The 14893-nt window shown below is 51.0% G+C and overlaps 1 protein-coding gene across 1 annotated transcript; it reads right to left on the bottom strand.

Annotated features, from left to right (window-relative positions):
• Window positions 1–3443: 3443 nt before the first annotated feature.
• On the bottom strand, window positions 3444–10770 carry LOC120404517 (zona pellucida sperm-binding protein 1-like). Its single transcript, XM_039537225.1, has 13 exons — window positions 10526–10770; window positions 9645–9763; window positions 9210–9461; window positions 9002–9176; window positions 8415–8558; window positions 7522–7706; window positions 7338–7435; window positions 6588–6715; window positions 6303–6492; window positions 6075–6216; window positions 5143–5227; window positions 4518–4643; window positions 3444–3623 (listed from the first exon to the last, which is right to left on the bottom strand). Exons 1-13 carry the CDS (start codon window positions 10716–10718, stop codon window positions 3460–3462), a joined length of 2001 nt encoding a protein of 666 aa, XP_039393159.1. The 5' UTR covers window positions 10719–10770; the 3' UTR covers window positions 3444–3459.
• Between the last annotated feature and the right edge of the window lie 4123 nt (window positions 10771–14893).

Below are 14893 nucleotides of genomic sequence, written 5' to 3' on the forward strand. Positions count from 1 at the left end.
TACCATGTACTTAAAACCCCAGCCCCGTTGCTCTGTGACAACACCCTACCTCACACATCCCCTGGAACTGCCCCCTGCCCTGTACTGTTCCTTTGTTTAGGAGGCCATCATAAACCCTGCCGTGCTCACGTGGACACCTAGTTATCCTCAAGTGCAAAGCCCGGCCTAGTTGTTTACAAGCACACCATCAGCTAAGCTTTCATGATAGGTCTGCAGGAAGGTTGGTAGAACAAGGCTGACCCCATTTTAAAAGCATTTCTCACAGACCTCTTTCTTGGACAGATGATGGCATCTGACCTGTTTATTAGTAAATCATAGATCACTGTGATACTTGCACTGAGATGGCTGTTTTCAGATATGGTGCCCCAACTGTGGAGGGCAGTGTTGCTACATCAGAGCTAATAGTTAGCTCTAGGGAACTGTGAGTGGCTAATGTTTGACCAGCCTCGATGGTAGCCTGGTGGAAGAGTTGAATTAGCAGCACGGTTGTGGGTGTAGAGTGAGTGGAAGACAGCCCCTCTCACCATTTCTTCAGGAAGTTTTTTTATGGTTGTTTCCCTACAACCTTGACCAGCAGTTTCAGCTATGGGGATTGTACTCCCTATCCTCTATACAACCATCATTGCATTCTAGTAGTTCTAGCATACATAGAATTAAAGGCCAGAATTAAAGCTAGTCTGACCTCCTGTGTGTGTCAGACCATTAAATGTCACCTAGTTACCCCTAGATGTAAAGCCCTGTGTGCATACAAAATTTTTATCACATCCAATCCACAAAAATGGCCTGCAAGTATCTATCCTATGGAGCCCAATAACTTGCTTCACTAAAGTCTAACTTCTAGAAAGAAGTTCATCTAGTCTTGAGATGAAGACAGAGGGATGCTGTAGTATCAGCCAATGTTTCCTTCTAGGCCCCTTGAGTTGGAAAGCAGAATTAGAGTTCATTTGAGGCAGACCATGGAGAATAAGGAGACTGGGAGGGATGGGGTCCAAAATATCCACCCCCCATATCTCTTGTCCTGGAAAAAGGCTGTTCTGAAGTTCCTCATTGGAGCTGGGAGATGAAGGTGACTCTTCCTACTATCTCCAGTTTCCTCCCCATGTTTGCAACCTAGCCAGGGCATGGACAGTATTGCTAACTACCTTAGCACAACCATAGGAAGTTGTGACACCCAGGAAAATGAGCAATGCTGCAGCCTACCCACCATGACATTTGCTAGGTCAGAGCACTGAAGGTGGGAGTGTACCCTACAACATACCACCACAAGTGAGATGCAACATGATTTTGTCTTATTTCACAACTCCACTACAAAAAAGTTTGAGCCTTCTCAGTTGACCATCTCTTCCAGGTCAAGCTCACACTAACAATAACTGAGGCCACCATGTTAAGTGAGAAAAGTGCCAGGGCCACAGAGTGCAGAAGCATAGGGTTCAAGTCTTCTCTGGAGCCAGGATTGGGGGAGGGGGAGAAGGGAAGAGAGAGAAGAGTGAGATGGAGACAGACTTGCAGAGGGTAGAAAGATCCCTGGTGCCCCCTGCCATATAATAGGAAGTCATTACTCCCATTGGAGATCCTAGTTGGGACACTTAGGATTCTCTCTCTCAGCTTTACAGGGACATTGTATGAGTCCCTTCATCCTAATTCTCTCCACTCCTGTCAAGAAGCAAGTTAGATACCCCTTGGAATAATGAACTTCATCCTAACCCCTCACTCCTGGGTACAGCAACATATAGCTTCTGAGCTCTAATGCACCTGCGATTACAGCCACCCTCCAAGAAGCTGTCTGGCCTAGTGCCACCAGCTTTCAGGCTCCCTTAGTTACTCAGGGTTACCATGCCAGCAGGACACTCTTAATTGGTGTTAACTCACTTTTGTCTTTGCCATCTTGCCCAGCAGGCTGCTGAGATAACTTCACCCACCCACAAGCACTCACCACCAAGTCCAAGGGTTCTGTTCCACTTTGGATGCCAGGGAACTAGTGACTTCATGAGAAAGAAGAGTATTGGAGAGGGCCTTACATTGTTCACCAGGGCTTCCAGAGAAGTGTGAAAAGTGTACCCAGCAAATGGGGCAGAACCCCCCTTAGGGCCATCACAGAATGCCAACTGCTGCCCCAGTAAGGAGTAGAAACAGAATCCATGGGTTCTCATGTGAGTGACCCTGGATGTATGGAGGAGACAAGAGCACCAGTATGCGTGACCCCTTTTCAGCTCCAGGCATTGTGCTATCTTGGATCAGTAGTCATGCAAGGCTATTGTTGCATTTGGGTGGCAGCCTGGCTCCAGTAGTGACTTTTACCAGATGCCTTTGACACAGGCAAGGTAGCCCATAATGCATGTAGCCAGGTGCACTGTATTTTGAAGGTTATACAGAAATGGCTGACATGCAGGTCTTCTGCTGAGGAGAAGTAAGGCTATGCTTGTGTTAGGAGATCTTCGTATGGTAAGTAGGATGCACCCGCTTCAGTATTTAGGTCCACAGAGATTGAGTGATCTGGTGCTGGTAAAACAGTGCCTCACATCCGCTCTACAGATAAAACAGATGAGACTTACTTGTAACAGCCCCTGGTGGACAAGTGGTCCTGCAGGCCTCCAACTGAGAAGGGTGACAGGCAGATGCACTACAGAAAATACACACCTGAAACCCACAAGTTAGGAGCTAGTTAGATCTGGCCAGGGCTGCTCAATGCACTGAGCCAGCTGCTGGGAGGTCATATTTTCTAGGGGAAAGCCTCTTATGTAGTGTGGTTGGGGAAGGAGATAAGGAGAGTTTACCTAGGACTGTTATCTGCAGGATTAGAAAGGGCCCTAGCACTGAGCTTGATGAGTTTCCATCACTGTGGTTATCAGGGTTTAGGAGATCCTTCCCATGGACCATCCTACACCGTCTGGTGGAACAAGTATGCTGGTGGACATCAGATCTAGTCCAATAGAAGCCAGAGAAGTTGGAGCGTGTTACCCACAATGTTCCTGTTCAGAGGAACCAGCCTGAGTGGTGACAAGAGGAGCCATGCTGCACTGAGAAGGCACAAGGAGACCCTTACTCAGGTTAGCCATCTGTTGGCATCCAACAGCCAGGTGCCACACTAGAGCATGCAGCAGGGGTGTGGGGGAGAAAGAAGAAACATTGATTCAGGTAGCTAGTTTACCTTCCCTGCCTGCAGGGAGACCCCTGGTGTCCCCATGATAGAGGAGGAAGTTGTTCCATCCCAACACCTACCCTCTGCCACTCCACAAATGAGTTCCAGCAGAGTAGATCGTACCTAGAGCCAGGGCTGCTCCGGAGGAATCAATCCCAGCCTGGAGCATGGTAGGAATGACTCCCCTAGTTAGTTTTCTAGCCCCTCCCTTACCAGTCCATCAAGCACCACCTGGGAGGCAGAGTCCACAAAGCAGCTGCTGGTTCTAGCCTCCCTCCAGACAAAGTGCACCACAAGCCACTAGTGCAGTTCAGCAGTTTTTATTTTCCACCCTTGTTTGACAGCGAGCCACTACGGAGGCTTTGGGCTCTTGTCATCCAGCCCTTTCTTCTACAGAGCAGGGTCACAACAATGAGGGAGGCCAGAGCCACCAGAGAGAGTACAGCCAGAAGCACAGGAGTCAGGTCCAGTCTGGAGACAGGGTCTGTGGGAGGAGGAAAAGAGGGTGTTAAGGCAATACTGGGTGTGTGCGTGCATGTGCAAATGCAGATAAGACTAGGCACCCTTGCCCCAGTGATGCTGTTACTACCCATTAACAGTGCATAGGCCTTCATCACAGCCATTTGAGGTTACACCTGATTAACTCAGGTGTACCAGGCAAGCATCTGCATTAAGTCACCACCCATCTCTTCCTAGCAGGGGAGACTTCTATTCCTTGCAGGCTCCAGTCAGTCAATAAAGAAAGTTCCTGGGGATAGATTCCATCCAGTGGCGGTCAGTGCTGATACCAGCCCAGTGCATTGTAGGCACAGTCTCCCTGGCTTGCAAGTCACCATCAAGGGGTTATTCAAGGAGTAATGGTCTCAAGTTGCAGTGGGGGAGGTTTAGGTTGGATATTGGGGGGCGTGGGGGGAACTTTCACTAGGAGGGTGGTGAAGCACTGGAATGGGTTACCTAGGGATATGGTGAAATCTCCTTGCTTAGAGGTTTTTAAGGTCAGGCTTGACAGATCCCTGGCTGGGATGATTTAGCTGGGAATTGGTCCTGCTTTGGAGCAGGGGGTTGGACTAGATGACCTCCTGAGATCCTTCCAACCCTGATATTCTATGAGTCTATGTCCCACTGGGGTCTGCCTTGCTTTGAATGATGGGTTGGTTGTCCTCCTGCTGTGGTGAAGGAAGTGTTCTACTCCTGGGAGTCATACTATGGCAATCAACATAAGCTTATATATTAAGATGATCACTTCTTGCTCATCCATGTGTGGCCCCAGGAACATTTAGCACACATGGAGTAGTACCCACATTAGAGGCAACATTGACTTAACTAGTCTCTTGCATAGTAGCCTGAGACTTGCAACCATAATGGCAGGACAACTCACCTGTGTTCTCATAGACTTGCTCTGTGTGTGGCCCAGGACTTGCCTGGAAGATCACAGGTCCATGAGAACTCACTAGGTCCTGGGGCTCTCTTGTCCCATTTCCAATATGCAGAAACCGGCGGCCTCCTGGAAGGTGGAAAGGGGAGAGTTAAGGAGTGGTCTTCAGAGAGCTCTCCAGTGCTGTCTAAGATTAGGTGGAGAGTGTAGTATTTGAGGATGCATAGGCCAGTGTAGACCCACCTGCACAGATGAGTGGCTTCTGCTCAATATGTCCTCCTGAGTTGGTCATTGGGGGTTTGGATCAGGTGGGAAGAGGCAATTTTAGCAGGAGTAGCCCATATTAGAAATCTGTTCTGGGGATCCCAGTGGCCTATTTCAGTTCCTATATAGCAAGGGTGCAGTTACAGTGTAGACCATAGTACCATCTAGCCAGGGTACTTGCCTCCAAATTCACAATGCACCTAGCTAGTTGGCAGGTCACATGTAGGGGAATACAGCTGAGTTCACATTGCAGTGACTATATAATGGAACAGTTAGAGTTCTAGCTGTTATGCCCCAGGATCTCCTCAAATATTTGTTTGAAGCAGTGGGGCTGGGTACACAGTGGAAGCCACAGAGGACTTACTTATAGCAGCCCCTGATAGGCACATGGTCCTGCAGAGCTCCAGCCGGGAGGGACGGCAGGCAGAGGCACTACAGAAGAGGTACACCTGAAATCCACACAAATGGAAATGGAGTTAGAGTAGCTCTGACCCAGCAGGTAGCAACTCTTGTGACAAGCTTCCCTGCACATAGGCAGCACCAAGGAGGGAATTTGGGCCCTTCAGCTCCAGCACTAGCTGCTATCACATGGCCTAAATGGAGGACCCATTTAGCTGCAGTAGGGGCTTATCTTTGCTGGACTCTGGTCATTGACAAGATGCTTACCAGAACAGATTCCATCCAGCAGAGGGTAGTACCAGCCCCAGTACATTACATGACAAGGAGGTTCTGTTGGACTAAGCCCCATGAAAACCCAGGTTATGCATCTTAAGGTATAGCAATGCCATGGAGGCTGTTGACACTGGATGCTGGTAAGTGGATATTCTCTCCAAACATGAGAGAAATCCTGGGGAACATTATCCACTAGCCAGATGGAGCTAGAACATTGCACATCTGAGATGCAGAGACTCCCAGCTGGTCACTGTTCATGTACAACCTGGATCACATGTAGTTCAGGGGACTGTGTTCCTAAAGCAGCTGCTATGATGCTGTGCCCATTTTGGGGGTAATGGCTGTAAGTGCCACACTCAACAAGGTGTTAAATTAGGAGCATCATAGGCCAATGAGATCAAGGGAACCAATTTCTCCAGCTTGATGCTGGGGCGGGAGAGGGAGAGAAGAGAAAGGTATTTAAAGCCACACCCTCCCACTTGGCCATGGCCTCATCTAGAGGCAAGCTTCACAAAAAGGTAAAGAGCAATGTCCCCACAAGAGAAGCATAGAGGATGCAGGTCCTTGCCTGACCAGGAAAGGACCGTTCCCCCCCCACCCCGAGTAGATTCAGGCCATCCTTACCTCTCCATCAAGTGCTATCTGGGAGGCTGAGTCCACAAAGGCAAAGGTGGAGAGGACAAAGCGCTGGTGGTGAGTTGGGAAGGGCAGCTCAGATCCTATGGGCACAAGCTGGGTTCTGTAGTTGTCTCCCAAGAATGGGCACCTGAGAGCAGAGGGACACTGTTCAGTTTTGACCAAGCACTATTCTTTCCTCCACTAATAGCCCTAGGATGCCTGCACCTCACTCACCCGTCCACCAGGATGGGCCACTGTGGCTGCTGCAGGGGGTTAGTGCTTGGGGTAGCCCAACACTGGTGCAGAACCAGAACCAGGGATGGGTCTGTTCTCTGCAGGATGCGAACCTCCACGTAGATAGGGTCCCTGAGTACCTTCACCACTGGGTAGTCTCTCTCCGTGAGATAGAATCTGTAGCTCAGGTCTGTGTGGGGAGAGGGCAGGAGGAGAGCAGAGCTGAGACGCCTATATCCCTTCAGGGGATGGGATCTCTGTGCTGGAGTCAAAGGGGCTGCCTACCTGTGGCAATGCGCAGCTCAAGACGGAGGGGTCCTGCCTGGGTGACTGGAGCAGGTGTGGGGGGCAAGACGACCTCCACCTGGACTGGCAGGAAGTCACTGGCATTGTAGATGCAGCGAGCATGGAGGCTGCACAGGAGAGAGCAGAGGGAGGAGATGGGGGTGGTGGTGTTGGGCTGATGCTCAGTGAATTCAGATTGAGCTAATACTGCTTCTGGCAGTCACCTTATTAGCACTTCAGACAAGCAGGGTCAGGCCCTATCAGTACTTGGATGGAACACATCCAAGGATGCCAGTGCATCAACCCTGCCAGCAACTCAGGTGTTCTTCCCTACAGCTCAGGGACTAAGCAGGAGTGCCTGAGCATGGCCACATGGGGGCCTTCTCAGATGGGAGAGAAGCACCTGCTCACTTGTAGTCAAATCTCATTCCTGGCATACCAAGTGCCATGAACAGAGGGTACTTTGGGGCTTATCTAGGGACACAGATCATTACAGCAGTTGTTTCTATATGCTGTTAGGTAGATGGTGCACTGCACCTCAGAAAAAGATCAGCCACCTTCTGAAGTGAGCTTAGTCTGCAAGATGCTAGGGAAACCTTCTGGACAGGAGAGGCTGTTGAAGTGGGGAATGGAGGGATCACAGTATCTCACTAGTCAGTGAAGCAGCCTATTCCCATCCCCTTGGGATATGGGAAGGTTGGAGTTACTTCTCCAACACCAGCTCTTCAAGCACGGAGCAGGCCAACTTACATGAAGGTGCTGTCCCGGGTGATGGAGCCATCTGGCCCAGTCTGGACATCAATGCCAGAGATCAGCTGGTTCTCATAGATCAGTTTGTCCCCAATCACCTGACAGATTTGAGACATAGGGTGGGTTAGTCCCTCAAGACCCTGAGCAGAGCACTCTCCCTGGCTTCCACAGGGAGTGTCCTCACCTGGACAGTGGTGCCACAGTGCATGACAGGGAAGCGGAAGATCACAAAAGCCTCTGTCATTCTGATGGGATCACACCCTGTTTGGGCATAGGCTAGCTGGACACTGTCCAGGATGATAGGGTGATCAGACATGTCCCTGGAGACCACCAGAATGAAGTGACCATCCACAAGGCACTGAACAGTGACTGCAACACAAAGGAGCAGGTTAAGTACAGAGGACAGAGTAATAGATTTGGAACATGATTGGTCAGGAGTCCTGGATCCCCCCCTAGTTTATATAGTCATTGTTGAGAGACGACATCAGGATTTCATATTCCTTGTAGGGCAGCTGCTTGTATCGGGCAAGAATCTAGGAGAGCTTTGGAAACAGGTTCCAGGCCATACTAACCCACAATGCAACCCCATGGAGCTAGAAAATTGGGTTCCTCTGCTAGTCAGGTAGCAGTAGAATGTGTGTTGTGTAGGATCTATGCACACACCGGCTGTTTCTCACTCTCAAATCTGCGGATGCCAGTCTGTGCTCCCTTGCTGCTCTCTTTTGCCACACATTTGGTGGTGTTAGTCTTGCTTTACTCAAGACAGATCAGCAAAACCATGCTCTGGGAAGTAACTCAGTCTGCATGTGGCTGGCACTCACTGCAGCCCTGAGTAAGGGGTACATGGCAGTAGTTTCCACTTGAGACAGCAGTCCTAGAGCAGCAGCCGAATCCCAGCCTCTCTCAACTGAGAGCATATGGCCAGGCTTCCCAGGACAGAGAAGTTGGATCCAAGTCTAGTTCAGCATGCTAGTAGGTGGTGACCCAACTCATCTGAGAAGGATGGTGTCTCACCAAGCTTCCCAGGATAGAGATGGCAAAGGGCTCCATAATCTGACAAGAGGGCAGGTCTCCTACCTGTGTTGCCATAGTAGCAGGGGGTAGTAGGATCAGTCTCATCATAACAGCAGCCAGCCTGGATGCAAGCAGCTTGGCCTGGGGTGTCTGCACAGGGGATCTTCCCAGCCACTATGCGGCACTGCTCCTGTGTGAGATGGGCACCTAGAACAGCAGGGTGTGGATTTAGGAGAGCTGGAGATCCTCTGAAGGGATCACAATTGGCCCTCCCTAAAACCCTTCAGATGATCCAAACTTAGCCCTTTGTGTGCTTCATTACTCCTGCTGCCAAGTCACCAGATACTCTCCCCACTCCTTCAAATAGCCTTTTACTCCAGATCCCCAGTCATTCCAGTATCCTCACACCACTATGTGTACAGAGCTCCATGCCAGGCCTCACAGGTACAAGATGTGGCCTGTCATCAAGCAGGCACCAGTGACAATTTCCTGTGTGATCTCATGTTCCTTTCCTACTGTTGTGGGAGGAATGAGCCACACTCAACCCTCTTTCCCCTGAGACATGACCATGATCAATTCTAACAACATAGCAGCTGTGAGGAGGAGACAAGGAACAGTTCCAGTGAAGGCCATCACACAAGATGACATACCAATGTTCCTTGGTGGAGGATAGATGTGGGGCACCGGGCGCACCAGGCCCGGCTGCGGCTGGGGCACCGGGCGCACCAGGCCCGGCTGCGGCTGGGGCACCGGGCGCACCAGGCCCGGCTGCGGCTGGGGCACCGGGCGCACCAGGCCCGGCTGCGGCTGGGGCACCGGGCGCACCTCGCCCGGCTGCGGCTGGGCCTCGGGGCGCGCCAGGCCCGGCTGCGGCTGGGGCACCGGGCGCACCAGGCCCGGCTGCGGCTGGGGCACCGGGCGCACCAGGCCCGGCTGCGGCTGGGGCACCGGGCGCACCAGGCCCGGCTGCGGCACGTAGCGCATGGTCTCCTCTGGGGTTAAGTCATGTTCAGTGGGCTTGGGGCAGGTCATGTTCACATCATGGGTGGCAGCGATGGCCCCGGTGCTCAGTAGTTCCTCCACTCGGACCTGTAGATGGTTACGCCCATCCTGCAATGAAGAGGTGCCAGTCAGTCAGTGTTGTGTCATAACAGACTGACTGTAGGTGCTAAGCACAGCCTCCACCCCCCCCACCCCTCCAAATCTTCACAGGCTGCTGGGGCAGCAGGTATGGACCCATCTACAGCTTCTGTAGTTGCTCAGGTACATGTGCAACACCTGCCCCCACCTCACCTTTTTCTGAACATGGCAGCCATTGTAGCCAGCCGAGAAGATCACTCCTTGCTTGCCAGATGTGACCCAATGGAGACAAATGGAGCAGTTGGTAACTTCAAAGGGTGTCCCAAACTCATCTGTAGAGAGAGTCATACACGTCATGGGTAAGGAAGAGTTAAAGCCCATGATGAAGCTTTGCCAAGTAGCCATGTTTGGAACAGCAACTGTTGTTTGTCACATCCTTCAGTTTAGTGGAGCTTTAGCATGGTGGTAAGCAGCTCAAAAGGTAAAGGACAGCCCTCATTTACCAAGCCTGGAGTGCCAGTAATGGCCAGACCCAGCCATCCCATCCCACACTTGTGCATGACAACAGGGAGGGGATAGCCCATGGAGGACACGGGATTCAGGTGTCTTGAACTCAGATGTCTGAGTTACACCAGAGCTTGGCCCAAACAGTTGAATCCAACTAGGTAACACCAGTCTTTTCCAGGGCCACCTGGTAGGGGTGGGGGGGCAAGTGGGGCAATTTGCCCCAGGCCCCACAGGGCCCCCCCCATGAGAATATAGCATTCTATAGTATTGCAACTTTTTGTTATGGAAGGGGCCCCCAAAATTTCTTTGCCCCAGGCCCCCTGAATCCTCTGGGTGGCCCTGGTCTTTTCTCCGAGGGACAGAAGTCACAGACTCTTACTTCAGGAGACCAGGTTACTCAAGATTTGAGGGCCAGGAAGCCACCAAGAAACACACTAGAGTAGGAACTTTAGGGGGGAGGGGAAGGGATCTCATTACATACTATATAAGTAAGAGGTTTTCACAGGAGACCCATAAAACCCTCCTGCATATCTAAGAAAACAGGAGGCTTCTTAGCTTTCTTAAGAAGCAACCAGGCAGCTACTTACCCACAACTTTGAAGCGGACAGTGTGGCCCTGGCTGGGAAAGACCAGTAGCTGCATCCCATAGTCTCCACAATCATACTCATATCCATGTTGCAAGACAGAGAAACTGACCCTGCGGAAGTCCCCCTGCCCAAGGGCATTCCCCACAGACCAGAGCAGCACTAAGCCCACAAAATACCTACAGCCCAACCCCATGGCTGAAGGTGCTAAGGAAGAAGCCCTACCCAGCAGTCACTTCTCATAAGTGGGGAAGCTGTGGGACTGGGGCTTTCTAGGGTGAGGGGAGGGGAGGGTGTGGGGTGTGAATCAGATGAGCAGAAAGGCAGCACCTGGGGAGCTGTCTGCTGCTGGGGAGGGGCCAGGTAAAAAGTGCAAAACTCAGGGTGAAAGGGAAACAAAACCATCGAACCCTTCAGCCCTAAGACCCCTCTCCCATTGAATCCTCCTGTTATGCTCCCTTTTCAGTGTTGCGAGCTCTCAGGATTTTATTGCAAGTCTCATGGTAACTGATGTTTTATTCCAAGCCCCATCTCCTGGAAACAAGGGACTAGCTGAGAATCTCAGTGTGCATTCAAAATAAAAGTAAATTTCTTGCCTTCACAGTTGCAGAGAAAAGCTTGAAAACAGGGCTCAAGTGCACCCCAAGTGCCCCCAAAATCAGTAGGCCAAGTTGTCTGGATAACAGCTGGTGAAACAGTGACACTTGTTCTCAGGGGTATAAGTCTGAGACCCCACATTGAGGTCTCACCTGGGAGAGAATCAGCCTTGTAATCTGAAGGGTCTAGTCAGTATATCTATGGGGGTCCAGGAAGTGGGCAGGCACAAGGTCTAGTCAGTGTGTGTGTGGCCATGGTATTGAATGAGGCCTTTTTCTTTCTTGTTCGGTGTGATTGGGTTATTGAAAAACTGGAGTGGGTACAGAGAACACTTGTCACAAATGCAATTTGCCAGATGGATAAAGTGCCGGATAGCAAGAGACTTACAGAGCTCAGTCAGTTTAGCTTATCAAAAAGGAGATCAAGAAGTGGCTCAATTACATTGAGAGAAAAGATTGGCTATCTTAAAGGGCTCTTTAATCGAGTGGAGAACGGTGGAACAAGGTCCACTGGTTGGAAGTTGGAGCCAGCCAAATCCATGGGTGGCACATAAAATAGCCTGGGAAGGCTATACCTCCGCAGACAGCCCCGCATGGTCCTGCCCAAGCTCGGCCCCCTCCTTCTGCTAGTTGGCCCCAGCCCAGGCAAGCCGGCTGCTCCTCTTCCAGGAAGCCTGCTGGGTTGGGCTGGGGCTATGATGGCCAGATGTCCCGATTTTATAGGGACAGTCCTGATTTTTTGGTCATTTTTTTTTTAATACAGGCTCCTATTATCCTCCATCCCCGTCCCAATTTTTCACATTTGCTGTCTGGTCACCCTAGCTGGGGCGGCTAGGACTTTGGGTGGCTGGGGCCATGCCACCCAGCGTTCCAGGGCTGGAGGCTGGAAGGGAAGGCTGCCTGATGCCTGCCCAGTGGTCTGGTGCTGGGGAAGGGGACAGCCCACCCACCCAGTGCTCCGGGGGCAGCCAGCCTGGTGCTCCATGTGTGTGTGCACGTCCTGGTGCTTTAGGGCTGGTGGAGCTCGGGCAATCCAGGATTGGGAGGGAGGGGGGCTGGCAGCCGGGAGGCCTCAGGCTGAAGGGGTGGGCCAGGCTGGGGGCTAGCCTCCCTAAGCCCGTGGTTCACCCACCATCCATGGCAAGGTAGACATAAGGCACACATTTTTAACAGGTTGAGTGATTAACCCTTGGAACAGACTGACAGTGGAAGTGGTGGATTCTCGATCAGGCTATGTCTGCACTAGAAACACTACAGCTGCAGTGATGCCCTGTAGTGCTGACACTTACTACACTAAATCCAGTGCTATGAGAGGTGGTAGCTAGGATGACGGAAGAGTTCTTCCAGTGAGCTCATGGCATCTACACTGGGAGATAGGTTGGATTAAGTACGTCTCTCAGGAGGGTGAATTTTTCACAGCCCTGAGGGACACACCTAGGTCAACCTAACTTTCTAGTGTAGACCAGCCTGCAGGTGGTCTGCCTGGAAGATGCTTTACTCAGACACAAGTTATCGGGCTCAATGCAGAGGTAACGGGGTAACATTCTTTAGTCTGTGCTGTGCTGGAGGTCAGACTGGTTGATCTGAGGGTCATTTCTGGCCTTAAAATCCATGAACCTATGAAAAAACCCCAAAGTGTATTTTTTGAAAAATCTCATGATTTTTGCCTATTTGGGATTGGGACTCTCCATCTCATCTCCCTCGCTCTTTCTACCCTTCTCACTGCCTAGAGTATCGCCAGCCCTGAGCACTCAAAAATCATGAGACCCCCAAAACTCATGAACTTTTAAAAATAACAAATTTGTGGCTATTTTAAAATGCTTTTCTGGCTTTTAAATCTGCGGAGGTCATGCTTTCAAGCTTCTCTCAACCATTATTATTTGAATGAGTTTTACATACCTCCACCGATGCCTCCCCAGTGTTTACAACACAACAGCGAAGCGGGGAAGAAGCAGAGACAGAGTTGCCAACTCTCATCATGTTATTGTGAGTGATGCAATACTTTGTGCTTTTCTTAAAGCTCCAGATCCTGGAGTCATGTGAACATACCAGAACATCAGCTTTCCTTTTTAAAAAGGGATTTCTAGCCCTTGTCTTGTTGTTTAATGTTTGTATGGTGCCTGGCACAATGGGGTCCTGCGGCAGGTAAGGCGTGTAGAGAAACTGCTCCTAGGACTGGGGAATTGAGGATGGGGCCCTGAGGCTGATGCTAGCAGCTGCCAAAGAAGCTTTCCCCTCAGCTCTGCTAGTACCCTTAACGCTCACCTACAACACATGCTGCTAGTCTAGTCTTCTGGTCCCACTGCTCTGCACCCCATTGCCCTGTATGTCAATCTCTGGCTTGCAATTTCAACTGCCCCTGCTTGGGCACACGCTGAAATTTAAACTCCATGATCTTCAGAGCAAAAACCAGTAATTTCTGAGATAAGGGACTAACCACCTCTAGGGAGTGGCTGTGGCATAGCTCAGTGGTTTGAGCATTGGCCTCCTAAACCCAGGGTTGTGAGTTCAATCCTTGAGGGGGCCACTTAGGGATCTGGGGCAAAAATTGGTCCTGCTAGTGAAGGCAGGGGGCTGGACTTGATGACCTTTTGAGGTCCCTTCCAGCTCTAGGAGATTGGTATGTCTCCAATTATTACCTTTTAACCTCCATGTGAATCAGCCACTAGAAAGCAACAGATCCCCACTCTCCCCTCATGCAGGTGACATCATCATCATCTCTGTACAGGTGTAGTCCTGGCCACCAGGGGCAGCTCCAGGCCCCAGCACACCAAGCACATGCTTGGGGTGGCAAGCCGTGGGGGGGCGCTCTGCCAGCACCGTGAGGGTGGTAGGCAGGCTGCCTTCGGCAGCTTGCCTGCGGAGGTTCTGCTGGTCCTGTGGCTTCAGCAGACCTCCCGCAGGCAAGCCGCCGAAGGCAGCCTGCCTGCCGTGCTTGGGGTGGCAAAATGCCTAGAGCTGCACCTGCTGGCCACCAGTCACTCTGGTGCTGTGTCTCATCACCAACCCCATAAGGGTTATGAGCCGAGACCTAACATTACATATCATAACTTCAGAAGGATCAGGCCTGCTCAGCAGGGAGATCTGTGGGCAAAAGCTAGGAGGTACAGAAACCAGTGGTGTTAATTCACTAGTAGTCACTCCGTTCTGTCTGTGTCAGTGTTGAAACACTATGGCATGGTGCCAGAGGCTGATGGAGGTGCCACTGTTCTGATGAGGTGTGGAACTGAGGCCCATAATTATTAATCTTATTTTAAAAGAGCTATAAAATCATTCAGGGGGTTAATCCTGGTGGCCTAGGCAGAGGCCAAGTTAGGAGTGAAACTAGTCAAAAAGCAGAGAGGCCTTGTACCAGGCCTTGAAGAAACCTAACTTGTCCAAATATGGAGCGCCACAGAAAGCTCAGGCTGAGGCCTGCCTCAATGTGAAACCTGTGGACACCTCCATAGGCTTAGGCCTCTTGAGCTTCTCTTAGCTGGTGTTTTTCCTAGGCTCCCTCTGTCTTTTTCTCATGGCATTGCTAAATCTCAGCCCAAGTTTCTCTACTTCAGCAGGAGAAACATTATATTTGGCCATTTTTCAATCACATTCAGCACTTCTCCCCTACAGAAGTTTCCTCCTCTCCTCCAACTCTCTGTCAAGTGTGTCTGCCCCTGATTCAAAGCCCCCTGAAGTCAATGGAAGGATTCCCATGGACTTTGAAGCAGGCCTTTTCTGTCAGGGGAAATACCATGCCTTACCCTCAGTGTCTGGAAGAAACCCCCAGGCAATGACA

The sequence above is a fragment of the Mauremys reevesii genome, linkage group 4 (assembly GCF_016161935.1).
Source record: "Mauremys reevesii isolate NIE-2019 linkage group 4, ASM1616193v1, whole genome shotgun sequence".
In the NCBI taxonomy this organism is placed as follows: domain Eukaryota; kingdom Metazoa; phylum Chordata; order Testudines; family Geoemydidae; genus Mauremys; species Mauremys reevesii.

Coding starts and splice junctions, on each gene's coding strand:
- LOC120404517 (XM_039537225.1), bottom strand. CDS start 10,718: ATGGGGTTGGGCTGTAGGTATTTTGTGGGCTTAGTGCTGCTCTGGTCT. Junction 9,764..10,525: donor TGTCCGCTTCAAAGTTGTGG/GTAAGTAGCTGC, acceptor CTCTCTCTACAG/ATGAGTTTGGGACACCCTTT. Junction 9,462..9,644: donor GCTGCCATGTTCAGAAAAAG/GTGAGGTGGGGG, acceptor TCTTCATTGCAG/GATGGGCGTAACCATCTACA.